We start from the raw sequence: 18,231 nt of genomic DNA, 5'->3' as shown, positions 1-18,231 counted from the left end.
CTGCGATAGACCTTCCACACAAGCTTGCCACTAACCATCTGTTGGAACAGCTACCCATAACTACATTTGTAAATGGATGAGCTACCCTACTGGGGAAGTTTTCTGGAGGTTTTAATGCCTTTCCTTTTAAATATCACTGTAGTAGCTTGACAGAAGTTAGCAGGAGATCAATCTGAAAAAAAGCTGACACACAAAACCAAGCTTTCCTTTTTTGTTTTATTTAACTTGTATGAAAAAGGAATTTTAGTATTTGCTGTTATATGAATGGAAAGATATCTGTTATTTCTTCTCTATTCTTTTTCACTTCAACCATTAGTATTTCCAAAGGCTTCCTAGATTAAATTAATCTTTTGCTAGATTTATGCCTCTGTCTTTTTGCATGACAACACAGTTATCTCTGTGCATTATAAGAAGTAGGATGTAATGCCATATCACCAGTGCTTTCATGACCCTGTAGAAAAAGAGCAGGCCTTTGTGGCAGAAGACCAAAAGTTATTTAAGTTTCCCCTTAATTCCCATTTCTTTGCAACCCTAAACTTCTGAAGACAAAGATTATCTCTACAATGACCATAAGTGAAAAATACCATGCTATTCTTTTGTCTTCAGCATCCTTAATTTTCAGCCCCACTACAGTAGAAGTGGGAGCAAATCTCTTCCAGAATTCCATTTTATAAAATGAAGGTGATGAGTCCTACCATTCCTGGAAAAAAGTGCCATACTCCCATTTCAAAACATAAGGCTTTTAACTAGTGAGTGTGAAGTAGTAACAAATCCTCACCAGGAATTGTATCAGGCAAAAACGTAGCAGGATTCCAGTTCTTGTCATTCATCATCTCTGATCCCCAAAGACTTATAAATTTAGAGCTATTCCAATCTGGAGTGCTCCCAAAACAGCTTGGATAAATATGATCTTGGAGAGATGCATTGAATACTTGATGCTTGTTTGTATGATTCTGAACTGGAGCTGGCGGTAATGCCTACAAAAATAAAGAGTATTTTCCTCATTAATATTCTGTTTGCTTACACAGTCACTCCAACAGCAATATTCAAATCATAGTGTTTCAGTTGTGAAAGGCATTATAAAAAGCATAATAAACAATATCTCCAGAATGATGAAAAGACTGGTTTGTTGTTTATTAATGCAGATAATATATTATATACACACATGCACATACAGTCTATTTTATAAATCACAAACACTGCTTTTAGATTTGGCTAACTGACAAACACAAAAAAAATGTTCTCCAAAAATACATGGGTTAATATGTATACATATATTGCTGTCAATTTTAATTAAAAACAGTATTTGTATGAAAGTAGAACTTGCTAGGAATTATTACATTTCAAAGCCCAAGCTGCCAAAACCAATCCTCTGTGACATGATAATCATTACCACATAAGACAATTGTGATAAAGGGATTACAGACACTTCAGGATTGAAAATATGCACAGTAGAAAAAGAACACTTATTATTTGAAACCATGAGTTGATTACATTATTCTGCTTTTTCCACCTCCATGTATTAACAGGTTTCTTACTTAAAACTTAACAGGTAAGGAATATACCCTTTAATTTTAAGAAGCAGGTGGGAAAGAAAAACAGGAACACACTTTTTCTTGTTTCATAGAGGCAAGTTGTTCCGGATCACCCCATTTCGTTCCTTGTTGAAATTATTTATTCACATTCTAAAAAGTTAACTTTCTCCCAGAGACCTTGGGCAATGCAAGCATTACATTCAAAAAAACAAGGAAAAGTTGGTTCTATTTTTGCACTAGATTTGATGCAATGAAAAGCTACATAAAAGTAGATATAGATGATATAAATATCAGCTGAGTCCAATGTCCATTTCAGACATGAAAGTCTAAGCAGTCATGGCCAAGCAAACTACTTATATACCCAATCTCCTTTTTCTGTACAGAAGGATTTTGATTATCTGACTAACAATGAAAGTGGGAGGGGCTGGAATAACCTGCATTAAAGAAAACTTGCATACATGGGTACAAAGAAAAACTTCACAGAGCAGAAGAGCTCATCTATGATAAACCAAGCCTGATCCAACAGGTCTTATTAGGTCATTCACTACCAGCTCTGTGGAATTCAGCTGGCTCTTCAAAGACAAAAGCTCCCTCAAACTTCAGCTTCCACATGTCTTCGCACCTCCAGCACAACATATATACATGGAGCCCAGCTGGTTCAGGTGCTGTGCCAGAACTGATAGAGCTGGCCTGCATTACAAAGGCAGTCAATGCTCGCAGCCCGCTGCTCTGCATGGGGCTTCTGGTGCACCGTGACAGTACGCTGCAGATGTTCTACTACACAAAGTCTTCTGAAAGGAAAGACAGCAGAGATCAGGGATGGGAAGTTGAGTAGATGGATGGGAGCCTGAGCTGACTGCTGTAAGGGATGTAAAAAGAGCTCTGAAACGATGGCAGAAGATGGGGTACAACAATTAAGGGGGTTCAGAAGAACAGCAGTGGGCTGTTGAGAAATGGCAGGCTGGCACACCGCAGCTATGGAACTGGTGCACTCCAACAGACGTAAGGAAAGGACACCGATAAGACAGGAAAAAACAAAGTGGATGTGAAGAAGGACAGTAAAAGTAATAGTCACCTTAGTGAACTAGTCTACTCTCCTGGCAACCACAGGCTTGCTGGACTACACAAAAGAGAGATGACAGGAATATGTACCTAATGACAAAGACTCTGTTCCTTTCAGCAGCACCCACAATTTGACTGATTTAAATAGTATGTGAAACACCACCACACTAACACCACTAAATCTTGATTTTGACTCATACTTCTGCAAAGCTGTCACCTGGTCCCAATCCTTGTTCCACATCTTTCTCTTACTACTTAAAAGTCTTGGGTCACAACAATTTTGCAGAACCTACAAAAAAGCAAGTTCTCTCAACACACAATAAAAACCTTACAAATAGACACCCAAGCCTCAATTTTTTTAAAAAAAAGCCCCAAACCAAAACACTAACATTGTGAACTGGAAATCTTGGGATTTTATTGCCAAAATAGGATATTAAATTTTGACTTCAATATATATCATATGAAGATTTAATTAGTTCTATTACACTGACTAAAGTCTCAGTTGACTTCACATGCTTTGTAATCACCGTAGGGAAATTATCAGTCTTCCTGAAAAAACTACCCTTAGCCCTTCTGTATGAATCTTTCACCAATTATCAATCTGTCCTATTCCCTTCAAAAGGGCTACTATAAACAGATCACAATTTAAATCAACTGTCATGATTTCACTGATACTCAGTCATGCTGCTTTATACAGGCGTACAGTACTTTTCCTGGGATGAGGATGCATCCCCTCCTCCATCAAGCTTACCTTATTGTGTGTAAAGGGAGAAGCTGTATACAACGTGGGATGGATAAGTGGACGAGGCAGATGAGGAATTGTATGCAATGGTATATGTCCATGGATGTGAGGATAAAGATGAAGTGCAGGATGTGCAGGTTTTTCAGGATTCATAAACTGGTGGCCAGCAGCCAGGCGTCCAGTTGCAAGTGCAGACGCTGTTAGACCTGAGGCTTCTTGTTTGCAAACGTGACATTCACAAGCATTTGGACCTTGGTCAGCCTGTAAGAAAATAAAAATAACTTAAAAAATCCAAAACTTTTTCAATCTACTTGACAATCAGTAAAATCAGCTACTTGCTCCATCCTCTTTTAATAATCATTAATATTATTTCATTTTGCATACATCAATATTTTCAGAGCATCCACAGAATTCTTTCACCTAAGACCGATGGAAAAACCTTGTAGGGAAGTAAAAGCACTAGTGGAGTATCTTTATCTTAGTTAAGAAAAGAATGCCCTAAAAATTGACAGTATTTCATACTATACAGACATTTAATGTCTACTGTCAGTGACAACAAGCAAGATACTGATACAAATAATCAAGAACAGACAGGAATAGGAACCTTGACAGAATTTGATTGTTACTAGGCAATTAATTACCCCACTATAAAAAAATTAAAGCATATGTGTAGAAAGTGGTAATAAGTTGATTAGCTGATAAAGTTAGAATTAGTCCTGAGCTGCATTAGGCAGAGCATCACCAGCATGTCAAGGGAGGAGATCTTTCCACTCCACTCAGCATCAGTAAGAAACATCTGGAGTGCTGGGTCCAGTTCTACACTCCTCAGTACCAGAGACACGGACATACTGCAGTGAGTCCAGTGAAGAAGCAAAGATGATTTAGACCTTGAAGCATCTGCCATACAAGGAGAGGCTGAGAGCTAGGACTGTTTAGCCTCAAGAGAGAAGACCCAGAAGGGTGTCAGCAGTGTGTGTTTCCTGACTGGGAGGGGAAGATGAGAGTAAAGAAGACAGATCTAGACTCTTCTCACTAGTATCCCATGAAAGGACACGAGGAAACGGGCACAGACTGAGACACAGGAAATTCCACTCTAACTTAAAGAATTTATTTGTGAGAGTGGTTGAACGGTGGAACATGTTACTGACAGCAGTTCTGAGCCTCCATCCTTGGTGATACTCAAAATCCAATAGGACACAGTGCTGACTGACCTTCTCTAGATGACTTGCTTTGTGCAGGAGGGATGGGCTAGACTATCTGCAGATGTTTGTTCTGAATTTAAGTATTCTGTGATTCTGTGAAGCTGGCAATGATCACAAAAAATTTTGTAATCACATGAATTCTGAGAAATCCATGCCTTATTAGTAACTTTTATGGATCTTGAGGTATTATTAGCCTCTATTCTGTCGAAAGGATTCAGGACTCTGGAAGAAAAACACCCCAGGTAAGAGCAGCTCCATTTCCCTCTCTCAGCTCAGCACTTTCTTTCTGCCACTGTCATCTGACATTTCACTGGAAGATAGTTCTACCAGAAGCCATACCAGGAACACTTCCCAACTGCTTTTTCCCAGTAATGTACATGTTTTTCCAAAAAGCAACATTAGCTAACAGCTTTCTACATCAGAATTGACAGGTGGTATTCTTCTTAAATATGCCTTCCATTCAGAAACAATAACTCTCCATTATTCTATAAAAGCATTAAAGCCTTTGACACAAGGTGTATTTTAACAACCAAAGATTTCATAAACCAAATACAATGATCAAATTAGGTGTATAGAGAAGAAAAAATAACCTCGTAAAAAAATTAATATTATCAAGAAACCAATACTAATCTACTAACAAATGAAAATGAAAAGATAAGTCAAACAGTATGGTTGGATTCAAAATTCAATTCTGACAAACCTTTCAGTACTGAGCATGCAATGGAATGCAAAGAGAAATAAAGGTACTGAGTAAATGAGCAACCCCAGCAGATAATGCCAAAAAAAATTTCCCAAATGTATGTGACATGTACCAGTGAAATCTATCTCTTGAATGCAGCATTATAGGGTAGATACTCAGCTCTGATTAGAAAACCAGGCTAAAAAAACCCAAACATTGAGTTCCTCAGAAAAAATCTGAGAATATTTTTTTCCTCACAGAAAACAAAGAAGAGAAAGGTTAAATCTGCCTTTTTATCTTGTATTTTAGTTCACTTCCCTAAGGCAAGTAGGCTTACATAATCTCATTTAGTTTTCCACAACAAATGCTGAATCTGTTCAGTTTCAAACCAGTTTGACAAAGGTCTCAGCCCATGTAAGTATTATGCCATTGGTCAGCTATACACAGAAAAAAAATCTCAACATAGTCACTGAAAGAAAAGCAGCTTAATACTCTTAAAACATGAAAAAATACTTCCAGTGGAAGGCCTTACAAACATCCTAACCACAGGGGAATATCTAATGGGAGTTCACACCTGACTGTCATCTAAGCTCTCAAAGATGCCCCCTCCAATGTGGGTTCTTTTATACAATAAGCAATAAAAGCGACTGGTATGTTCTCTCTCAAAGTAGTGAGCCTGTGTTCTAGCTGCAGGGTAATTTAGATTAAAAGCCACATTGTCACAAAGACAAGTCCATCAGATGCTTTGCTTTGGTGATCAGCTGTTAAACCAAACACCACTACAAACTGAGCAGATACTGTAGGCATGGTTCTCCGAGTGGTTTGATGACCTCACAGTAGAGAGCTTAATAATCTTAAACCACTTAAAAAGAAATCAAGCACCCCAAGACCCATGCCAGAAGTCATGCAATAGATTTAACTACATAGGGTTTCAACAGGGAAGTTTAGTCCTCAGATATAATATTTAAAAGTGCCCATTAACTAAGTACTCACATCATCTGTTCCCCCTCCCACGTCCCAATTAATTTCAAATAACTCAACATTAATATTTAACAACAACCAAGCACAAGTGTCCAAGCAGAAACACTTCTAAGATTCTGTTTCTCAGTCGTTCAGACAGGAATAATTTTTTTCCCCTGTTACTTTTTCCCCTTCAATATAATTTATTTTAAGTTTTGACTAAAGGAAGATATTATCTATGACAATATACAAATAGCTGAAAAGTAATGTAGGTATCATACCTACCTGCTAGATAATTTAGTATATTAGAAGTCAAATATATAATTGAAGATGTAAATGTATTCTATTATCATTTGAGCAGCCAAGTTTAAAAGATTAATTTACTAAAAGGGTTGCTTTTAGATTACTATACCTGCTGACTGGGGTAAGAAGGTGGTGGACTATCCATTTTTGCTTCATCTTTCCTTAATGCCCTTTTTCCTAGAGACATTTCCTCTTTTTGAGTCCCTGGTGGTTCACCACTGCTCTCCCCATCTGCTTCTTCATCATCTGCTTCTGAGGAACTGCTGCTAGTACTGCTCACCTGAGGAGACTGGACAACATTAACTCATTAACATAGAGGTGAAGGACAGACCCTTCTCCAGCAAGCACATCCAACTGCCAGGAAAAGATACGACACCGTAAATGCTGTACCTCATCTTTCAATGCCATGTTTTCACCGCCACCATTTAGCTCACTGTGAATTCCATTCATGTTGGCTACCACCTCTGCGTCATCATAATTATTCAGTGGGTAGATATCAGCAAATTTTGCTGATAACGGTGCAACATCTTCATCATCACTACCACTGAGGGGAAAAGAGGCTTTAATCAGTCACCGCGCTCAGTAACCTCAGCTATTGTGAAAGCAGGTAGAACACCAAAATGAAACAAAATTGAGGGCATCCTTTGTATAAAGGTTCCAATTAGGAGTCAAAGGACTGTCTTCTGTTTAACTGAACTTGCTTTTTCAAGCAAGTAACATCAAGCAACCTGCGATATCATCCTACTGAATATAGCAGTTGCATGCCTGAATAACAGACTGGATTGAAAGTAAGACTCTTATTTCTGTGTAAAATATTTTCCCACCACTGTTTTCTGACCAAGCATCTATGGAATTAATAATGGCAGGATATGGATGACCTTTAATTTGATAAGAAAAGCCATATGCCAATGACTTCCTTTAGAGAAAGTGTGAAGTGGAAAAAAGTAGAATATAAAATACAGGTTTTTCCATACATTAAATGTCAAACCAGTAACAGTAAGTAGGGAACATTGAACACATCACACTAACCCTGAAATTTCTCAGTAGGAATTAGTTCTTAAACAACCCCACATCTATGTGCTTTTTAGAATCTGCTCTAAAATGCTTAATGGAAATTTTCTCCATATAGACAGCTAGTAAAAGAACATGCATGTTTAATTACCCGCTCCAGGGAAGTGTTGCAAAGATTGGTTAGTTAATGTTTCTACAGCAATCCAGAGCTCTTAAACTGTGCACTTTATCTTTTTGCATTCCATGAGATACTGCGCCAAAATTTAATTACATGATGGCACCATTAGGCATATTTCAAATGTGCAATGAGGAAATAAAACACAGCAGATATAATGAGACATAAAATGGCCCTTCCCCAAAGAGCAGTGGTATTTCCCTGAAAATAGGCTTCTTAAATAATACATGGATTCAACTGAATAAGCTTCTGAAGACACAAATTGAACAATTTTGGACATTTCAGCACCAAAACTAAGGAGAGTTTACAGAAATCACAAACCACACATTTAAGAATATGCACCTAAATGTACCACCACATAATCTGTTTTCAAGCAATCCCCAAATGGGTTCAGAAACTAAACTCCTGCTATAGATGATTAAACCACTGATGGTAGTACATGCAAAGGTAAATGTTTAAAGGAAATTGAGCTTAGTGACATGATATTCATCGGAAACATACCACACATCTGCACTGTCCTCATTCATCACACATTAACACAGAATGCCAACATCAATTTCCTTGACTGTACTAACAGGTACTTCACTAGTGTTCCCATCAGTATTCAAGTTGGGTTTTTCTAAATATTCCTTTAGAATATCACATGACAGAGGAGACTGCTGTTCAGCTGCACCCTAACCACATACAGAAGCCAGCCTACCAGCAGTTTTAACCCTTCAGAATTAATGGAAGGGGCAGAAGTCTACCATTAGACTAACGCCTCAAATCTGACTGTCATTGTGATCTGAATAAAAGAAAGAAGATGGCACAGACTTCTGATAGTCTTGCATCAGAAATAGTTGCATCTCAGGTTAAACACAACTGCAACAATCCTAAAGGCCTCCTAATAAAGGATTTTTTGGAACTGAACTTATTCATATGAAATGACCATCCCCCAAAGAAAAGATTACTTGTTCCCTTGCTCATTCTAAGAAAATGGGAGATTTTAAAATGATGCTCTGAAGTAAAACAGTATCTAATGTCCTTGTAATCTCAAAGGAGGAAAATACTTACTATACACACTTTGAGCAATACTGTTAAATCAAGATCTTAATTTCTCAAGAACTTGACAGGATTATTTTTTTTTTTAAATTTATGTTTGTACAACATATAGTGCTGGAGTTGTGGTCTGCTGAATAAAGTACCATTACTAAATAATTTTCTGAGGCAAAACTAGCATTACATAACGATAGTCAGCCAGTGCAACTTGCCTGATTCAGTTCAATTCACTACGAAATTTTAAAACAGAAAAAAGAACTTACAAAGTTGGTGCAGAACCATTATCTGCGAGGATCAGTCTGGGATGTTGCTGAATTGTAATAGGTGAGCTGGAACCTGATCCTGAACTTGCTGAAGACATACTGGGTGGGCGAATCTCAGCTAGATAATCCGGAGTAGAATCAATTTGTAGTGGTAACTGGTTAATGTGGATATCATCCGTTATAGGCGAATCCATGATGCCACACGTTAAAATGTGTGAAAGGCTGCAGTCATCACAAGTACATCTGTTCAAGAATTGAGATTACGGACTTTTATGACCTTATTTAAGTAGCATTCATTGAAGTAACCAGACTCCTTGTTCCAATAATGTATTTCCTTTTTCCTCAAACAAGAAATTAATGATTTTTTTACAATTTCATATTAAAAATATCAGCTCACCTTCTTCTATAATTACAGTTGGGACAGTCAGGCATGCTCAAACGTGATGACAGCATGTGTCTCATTGTGTCTGTGAAGTTGTTCTCCCCAGCTAGTGCTTTCTTGTTATTAAGCTGAAGTAAATTATAAAGGCAGTGTTTTAGTGGTGCAAGTCTTTCCATTAACAATTCAATGGCACATCATGATTAACAAGTTACACAGTCATGAAGAGTTCTTTTGGCAAAATATTTTAAAAGCAGAATAATTCAGAATAATTTAATGAAGGTGGTGTTTTCATCATGAGCAAAAATAAAGGAGTTCAAAGATACAAAGTAAGAAATATTTAGCACTGAAACTCTTCAAAGAAAGTATGTTTCTATAGTGAAATAGAAAAGTGGCCAAGTTCTTCTCCTTGACTTATTTTATGTGCATCTTGCATGGTATTTCTGCGGATGCACTCCAAACTTGAGCAGTTCTTGTCTTGTTACATGATATGCGCAAAAGGACACTGCTGACAAATGGAGAGAGAATGCAAACTCACCCTTCGCCTGCAAAAAAGAATTAGGACTAATTCTGTAACCACAGTGGGATAGATTCAAGGAATGAAGTAGTTGCCCAAAACAGGACTCAACAGCATTAATGAAAAAAAACAATCCAAACAACCTCTACCTGGCAGAGACCTAATCCCGAAAGTACCTAATTTCATTAGATACCTACAAACCGTAGGTTAATCAAGGGTGTGCCTAAGCATCCACTTCTACAGGTGCCCAGACCTGATCCTTACCTAAGCAGCCACAGACTTACAGCTCACTTAAGCCCAATTAGGATCAAGGAAAAAGAGGATTCTTCCTCAATTCCTCTGAGGAGCCCTGTGTACCAGATGTTCTGAAGACATGGTTAACACAGATTTATGTTTTCTTACAGGAAGTAGTACTTACTGGTGACTACTTTGAGACATTGCCAATCTAATCTTAAATTTATTAAAATACACCGCCATACTCTTTCTCACTCATGACTAGCATTTCTTTCTGCACAGTGGTGCAGGAACAGAGAAGTTCCCCCTTCAGTCTTAACTCTAGCCGAGTCACACTGTACTCTTATGGAAAGCATGATAGATACTTGAACACTTCTAGGGTACTGTGTCTTAAACAGCAAATAGCTTTATAAAAAAAGTAGGAACTTCTACTGGCCCCTCTCTGGCTACAGCTTATAAAAGGCAGATAGTTCTGCTCAGCCTTTTCCCCACTCCATCTCCAGAGTCATAAGAGATGCAATCATCTGCCCTGCTACTGTGGTTCACCCACCCTAGCCCTGCACACACAAGAGAATTTGTTAAACTCTCAAGCACACTATTCCCCATCACGTACATTAAGGCAGCTCCATGCTCAATGTATTGGCTGTTTTGGATCCCACTCTAAGGCATTAAAAATTCCCCTTTTATTGTATAAAGAATTTTAACACCTGGTATTCAATCCTAAAACTATGGTGCTTATGTTTTTACCTTGTAGTTACTGAGATTACATATTATTACAGACTCTTAGATCTTGCTTCTCTGTATTTTAGCTGAACAAAGTTCATGCCTGGCACAATTGCAGAATTAGATCACAGACCTAGTACAATACACTCGTATGTTTGCATCTTACAAATATACATGAAGCATTAGTATAACTTAGTATGATATAAAAAAAAATCCTACCTGCTCTTCAATAAAACGCCTCTGTTTAAAAAATTCCCAGTCTTCCTTTAGCATGCGTTGCTTTGTTTTCATTGCCATCTAAAACAGAATTTAAGGAAAACTCATTGATTTTATCATAGAAAACCTATGCTGTTGTCAGTTGGTCTATCAGTTTGATTAAAGCTAGCATGTCTATACAATTTTGAAAGTACTTACGTAAGTCAATATAAAATGTATTTTATATGTTAAACATTTGAGTCATTTAAAAGTAAGATTTTTATATTCATTTATACTATTTTTCAATTATTTCCACTGTTATTTCTTACATTAATATTTATTTTCATTAAATATTTTCATGTCATTTTCAATAAAATGTGATTGACACTAAATCCTCAACATCTCAGATGCACTAAAATCCATTAAAATCTAGAAGTACAGGACTTTTGGCAAGGTCTCAAAACAGGCTCAAGTGCAAACTCTGATGTACCAAATGTGGAACCACCCGAAGAGTCAAAAAACTTACAACACTAACACTATTTGCCACTTATATTCCTCAAAGTATTTCATGCCTGTGATTTATCTAAGGCTGGAAAAAATATTTAACAATTACTCTACTCTGAATCACATCACCATAAATTCACAGAGCCCCTTATTTTTTGTACATGAATGGTATTTTTCTGATTTAGCAAATAAATTCACTATGACGGAATGCAAAATCTCCCATGGATTTTAACACAGTAAAATGCAAGAACAAAGCTTCTCCTGTTTTACCTTACAGCATTTAAAAAAAAAAAAAAACAAACCACTACTTCAGTGAGGAAAAACTACTATCTAGGTTATCTTTCACAGTTAGTTTTTCATTTACTTAATTAAAAAAAAATCTACCACCTTGTAGAATATAAAAAATTGCTTCATAAAGATATATGAGCCAAGCCCAGTTGGTTACATGACTAGCAAACTTTTTTTTTTTCCCTTCTTCAAAAGCATGCCTCCAGAAATGCATATTTGGTCAAAAGTTTAAAGTCTTAATATTAACCTAAGTGTATTATTGCTATTATCATTATTTAACTTGCAAAAATGAAATTCTAAGCTGGGGATTTGAAACAGTATTAAATGGTAAAGTTTTGCCTAATGAATTTCTGAAACCATCAGCAGGCATGTAATTCTAATTGCTACCGTGCATTTTGATTTTCCTTGCTCCAGTGAGGTTACATTAACACCAAAAAATAAGTTTCATGTGCATGGGTAGGTTTTTTTAAAAAATAGCATGCATGAAATATTCTTGAACCATTGGTACCATTTCTTAGACACAGTAAAAGGTACCGCAGAGTCTGCGGCCAAGAACATTAGAAATTTCATCCTGACTGTATTATCAGCTTCTGAGAACCCTTGAGGTATATTTAAACACTGCAACACTCACTGGTTTAGGTGCCCTGTCACCTAGCTGAATCCTCACCATCAAAAGACAAGCACCTACATTCACTATACATTATAAGAGAAGACTTTAATGCCAAAGAATGACATTTAAAACAGCCAGTGCATTAACTGGGAGCTGCCTACTCAAGCCTGCCAAGAAACTGTCAAAGAAAACAGCATGGTTTAAGTCTTGGTACTCTTGAGTATTAATGGGAACAGAGGCCAAAACTAAAGTTTTCCTAATTCCAACTTCACAACCTTTCCAATACCCCATGTCTGCAAGTATCTTAAGGTACTAATTCCATAAATAATAGGAAATCACTTCTCTCCTTTCTTTCTTTTCCCCAAAGAATATTTATTTCAGCAGAGCAAAGCAGCTGCAACACAAAACACATGATTCATCCCAAGAACTCTGCTGGGGAGTGGGAGATAAATTCAAATTACATCAGAAGGAAAAATTTACACTTCAGTCTTGCACATCTGCAATGAATATGCTACCACTGATGCTCAATGGGGAAGAGAGGTCCACTACTACCCTCTTCCTTCCTCTGTTTATTTGAGGCTAAAATGTATTTGAGATCTATCAGACAAGACATGGTAAAGTGAGACAAGCAGATGAACAAGTATTTTTCCATTCTGAAATAGATTTAATAATGAAACAAAGCCAGCAGTTTGGTCAGAACTGACACATAGCACTAGATGACCTGTGAGAACTCTGATGTTCATACATACACCACAGTATGCTTGTTGCTTCCAAATTTTCAAGTGTATCAAACATGAATAGCACATTTGAGCACCCCAAATTCCACCTGTGTATCTATTTTCCTAGCTTGTTTCAATAGAGCTAATAACTCCTCTTATCACAAACTTTCAGCACCCAAAAAACATGTTTATTTATATAGCTGTCATAAACACAAAAATCCAATTATGCCCATACAATACTATTTTTTCTGTTAAGTTCACAAGGACTGGGGTGGGGGGGTAGAATTCCACACAAATATGAAGACACAAGCAAGAAGCTCTCCCTGGGCTCCTGTGGAGCTAGGCAAAGGCATTCCTGTATTCCTTTCTCCTGTGGGAGCCAGCAGTAAAAAAACAACAAAAAAAAGGAAACACTTTCACACAAAGTACACATGACCATCTAGCCATTCCTTATGACAGTGATCCAGATATATTTAGGACCTCCCGAGTTGAACACAGTCTAAATTTGGTAGGAAAAATAATATCTGGAAATACATTTAAACTCTCATGTATTCTTGATATCCTAAATATCTTCCTTAGATTTTAACATGTGATGAATACAGGTGCTGATAGGAACGAACCCTTATTATAATTTTATTACAGCATACACACATATCATTGTATTAAGTTGCATGTCTGCATGACACAGCTGTCTTACACAGTCTTAAAAAAAAAAAGTAGCATTTGTATTGCTTGTAAAAGCTATTAGCTTTTTTACTCAAGAACAAGTAACATAACATACAGCAGTGGAGGGTCCATTAATTATCTCTGCTGACACGCTGTCTAAAATTTTGGTAGAGTTCCATAGTAGATAAATGAGGACCATTCTAATGTTTTTCTCTGTGACAGTCTGCTTTCTAACCTCTGTCACACTAGCACTAAAACCTTACAATTTTGTTAAACCAAGAAAAGACAGCAAATAGAGAACTTGCATTCACTGTTAAGACCTACAGTTTCCATAGTAGCCAGGTTTCTGATTTCTACCTTGATGACAAAAATATCACTGCAAATACGGGTAAGATAGTCATAGTGAATGATGTATTTCTGATCAAGAAAGTTTAACCACAGGTTATCACCAACAGGAGGTTTAAGGCACAATTATGACAATGTTCTTTCTACATATAAATGCCAATATAAATATCTCCTTGACAATTTGATGGTTTAGGTTTTAGAATTGTTTCCTCTACACACTCCCCCTTGCGGGCTTTTTTGGTCATTAGAAATAAGAAATCATCATATTAAGTTTCCCCAAATGGGAGAAGGGTTTGTTTGTATCAGGATACAGGCTTCACTGAGCAGATAAAAAAAATGCTTTAAGACAGTACTTGTGGCAGTTCCATGGTCGCCTGATACACAAAAATACAGAAAAATAAGTTAAAAGTTGATTTTGAAGTGTTGTAGATCAACCAGTCAGAGTCTGATATGAATGTAACTCTACAGAAATGCCATCTTTTGGAAAAATAAGTGAATGATGACAAATGAACCGTGCTCCCTTTCTTACTGGACAAGCAGTATCAGCCAGCCAGGACACCCTGACACCATGGGGAAAATGACCAGTTGCACAAAATGGGAGATGATGAAATGTTACTGAGCTACAATCAAATATTTAGGTGCACAAAAGTAGCCAGACCAACAGAAAACTTCCTAACTGATAGCTCACAGATGCACACCCCAAATACAGAATAATCTTTAAAATTAGTCGTGTCCTGTCTCTGTCTTGAAGGTACTGAAATTAATGGTAAAAATTCTCTTAAATCTTCAACACAGGGAACAGCTTCTGAAGGACATTTACAGTGTGCTGTAAGACGATGGTTTTTATCTGCAGGAATAACATAGCATTACTAAATCTCAAACTGGATGTCCATATTCCTAATGCTCATAAAACTGCAAAATACAAGAAAAAAATTTTGTATCTTTAGTTATTTCAAGACAAATTCTTTCTTCTGGTATACTTAAGATTGAACTAAGCAGTGTTCAAAACTCTATCCTGAGGTGTTCTAAAAAAAAAAAAATAAAATTCAAGTTCTTTAAACATGAGACAAAAAGCACATGAGCAATTTTGGAAGACTATAACCAACCACTTGCAAAGTAGACAGCTATTTTTCCAAAAATTAAGCTCTTGACAATGTAGGAGTTAGCACAACAACATGATTTTTTTAATAAAATGTAGCACAAACTCAGAAGAATGAGCTATCAGAGCATAATCAAAAAAGCATAACTTCAGAGGTCTCATATTTATGTTGTGAGATTCTGGAGTTCTGATTTTGACAGCTGTACAAAGGTCATCATCACCCTATGTAACATGCAATAGTTTTTAGAAGCAATCTCTCTGAATTTCATTTAGTGCAATTACTATTTTGGAAGCTTAAGGGTTTTTGGTTTTCCCTTTTTCTACCTTTTCCTAGTGACATCTATAAAAGAGTTTAGATTACTGTGCTATGGGTAATTTACAGGCTAAAGTAATTCAAAAACGTTCAAAGACCATCTCTAAACAATGGCACAACAACCCATTTCCATTTGACATGTTTGTGTACAATCACCATTATGTATTTGTATGTTAGTGTTCCTTTCTGCTCTGAAAAAGTTACATATTGTTGCTTCAAAGATCTGGATGAAAATACTAAATATTTTGTATTTTTAATACAAATATTTTATAAAATATATAAAGTAATATTTAATAAATTATATTTATTAAATTTATGAAGTCTTCACTGGAGACACAGCCTTTCATGGGCTGCTCCCCACATAATCAGTCCTGAGACTATTTACATGATTCTTACCTGTTCATCAACATAATCATCTATTCTTTTCTGGCATTCAAGCCATGCTTCAGCAACTTGACCCATTTCCTGTTCCAGCTGATGATACCTTTGTAGCAAGGTACTATACATATCTTCACTACAGGAATCGTGTGTTGTTCCAAGCCTAGAAGTTCAAATAGCAGTTGTTATAGAAAAGGCATTTCACTGGGGAAAAAAAAAATAAAAATCATGCTATTAAGTTCTGCTGGCCAAAAAAAGTGTTGTTAATGTGCAGTTGTTGATACACCTAGGCCCACTTTGCTGCTTGTATCCCAAAATTAAGTATTTTAAGTCATTTTTCAAAAAATATCCAACAACTGCTTGTTCCAATGTTCTGTAACCAACAATAGCAAGAATGTGGGAAGTGCAACATTTCTAGAGCCTCTTTCCCACGAGCAACCAGATGTCAAACCTACTGATCCGTATTTATTCAAATTTTGTTGCTTGATATATTTATCCTTCCAAATTTGATGGGCTAAATATACATGTTGACTATTTACTGAACAGCTATATAGTAAAAAATAAAGCCAGAATCTTGTTAATCAGAACTCTCATGATCAATGCTAAAAAGATTACTAGACGAGTTGGAGTTACAGCTGGGGGAAGTGCTGTAAAATGAGGCAAGTGAGATAATTTGGTTGCATGCAGTTATCTACTACACTTGAGTGGCATCAAGTTCAAAATGTAGTTATACCATTCACTGATGACTGCCTCTGTAAGGAGCCCCAAAATTAGTAGAAAGAGAGGTAAATCTGTCTCCTATTACATTTTTGTACAGCAAATTTCTTTAAAAAAAAAAAATCTATTACAGTGCATCATCACAAAGATTCCTCGTAAATAAGCAAGCTCCTGAAATCTTGACTTCAGAAATAAAAAGAAAAAAATTCTATTTGATAACATGTTTAAAACACACTGAATTGTCATGACCTATAAATTGCCACAAATAAACTGAAGCTTTTCAGTATTTCTCCTACTCAGTAATTAAGAGAAAACCAATTGGTAATCAGTTAGGTAGAGAGGTTGTTTGGTGCCAATACTGAAAAACAAAACTCAAGCATCTCAATTTGATATGTAAGTCCCATTCCAGTATTTCAGGAAGGTTTGTTGTAGATTTCCACTGCAACAAGATACTAACCCTACATAAGAACTACATAGGCCAGCCTATCATCTGGCAAAGGACTAAGCCCTTAATTTAAATGTGGCAATTAAGTATAATGAAGAGCTGAGCAAACAGACAATTCAGTAAACATTAAGTTACAGCTGTTAGCATGACTCTGCCAATAAATTAGAGCTGATTTTATTTTGTTATTTTTGCCCAGAACCTGCAATGCAACCACTTCAGAAGGGTGCATAAGCAATTCTGCGCATTAACAAATTGGGAAGTCCATGTTGGGTAGAATACAAAAAGCAATTTAAAGTGATATGGTGAGTTTAGGATACCACACTTCCTCAGCATCAGTCCTCACTATCAGGACTGTCAATACCTGTTACTAGATCACAATTTACTTTCTTGAAGCCTGTGTTTATGGTATTATGCAATTATGTGAAATTCTGATCCCTACTGTACAGATGTCAAGATCTTTTTTCACAACAGCTGCTGAGTAGTACTATTCTTTCAAACATAGTGCATAAAATCTTATTTAAATATGCTCTCAAGCTGGAAGCAAAAGAATTTTTTTTTTAAAGTATAGGTTAGCCATGCCACAGCATTTACACTTTCAATTTTTATTCTAACTTTTGAGTAAAATGTTAACATTCTACAAGTAAATATACTTTCAGCTATCGAGACAAGTATAAAGCAACAATCTAGGTAATATTTCAGTCCTGAAAACAGAGGTGGAATATATTCCTGGACTGTAGTAAAAAAAAAAAAGATAACAGAAAGCATCACACACATGTAAAACTTAACGTAATTGCTTACTTTACAGTAACTGAATCTTCCAGGCATACCTGTTAACACAGATCCCTCCTGTATGCCTATATATCTTGATCAGGAACCCAGAATTTCTTGGCCAACAGCATTTAACTGAAGCTGTGCATAAACCCTGAACACTGTTCCATCCCATACAGGGAAAGCAAAGAGGACAGAAAAGCCCCTGATATCAGTTAGTTATTTCATTATCAAGCCCCAATAAAGTAATCCACTGAGTGTAGGAAGCATGTCAGTGGTTGCACGTAATCAAAAGCATTTTACCTCAGGATATTGAACCTCTAAGAAACCTTTCATATAGACACCTGCATCAGGAAGGACT

General features: G+C 36.5%; 1 protein-coding gene across 2 annotated transcripts in view; it reads right to left on the bottom strand.

Annotated features, from left to right (window-relative positions):
* FAM193A (family with sequence similarity 193 member A) overlaps positions 1–18,231 on the bottom strand; it is a 46,847-nt gene that overhangs the window by 14,403 nt on the left and 14,213 nt on the right. The window contains exons 7-14 of one of the 2 annotated variants that reach the window (XM_026847142.1): positions 15,959–16,103; positions 11,043–11,120; positions 9,368–9,480; positions 8,971–9,213; positions 6,874–7,027; positions 6,593–6,772; positions 3,349–3,600; positions 779–977 (exon numbers count right to left, since the gene is read on the bottom strand). In XM_026847142.1, coding sequence (XP_026702943.1) covers positions 779–977; positions 3,349–3,600; positions 6,593–6,772; positions 6,874–7,027; positions 8,971–9,213; positions 9,368–9,480; positions 11,043–11,120; positions 15,959–16,103 — 1,364 coding nt within the window. The remainder of the gene's footprint in view (positions 1–778; positions 978–3,348; positions 3,601–6,592; positions 6,773–6,873; positions 7,028–8,970; positions 9,214–9,367; positions 9,481–11,042; positions 11,121–15,958; positions 16,104–18,231) is intronic. The other variant, XM_026847141.1, reaches the window with a different exon arrangement.

The sequence above is a fragment of the Athene cunicularia genome (assembly GCF_003259725.1).
Source record: "Athene cunicularia isolate RWA chromosome 4 unlocalized genomic scaffold, athCun1 chr4_part1, whole genome shotgun sequence".
NCBI classification, from domain to species: Eukaryota; Metazoa; Chordata; class Aves; order Strigiformes; family Strigidae; genus Athene; species Athene cunicularia.
The sequence above is the reverse complement of the archived record's forward strand: the minus strand, read 5'-3'. Positions and strand labels throughout refer to the sequence as shown.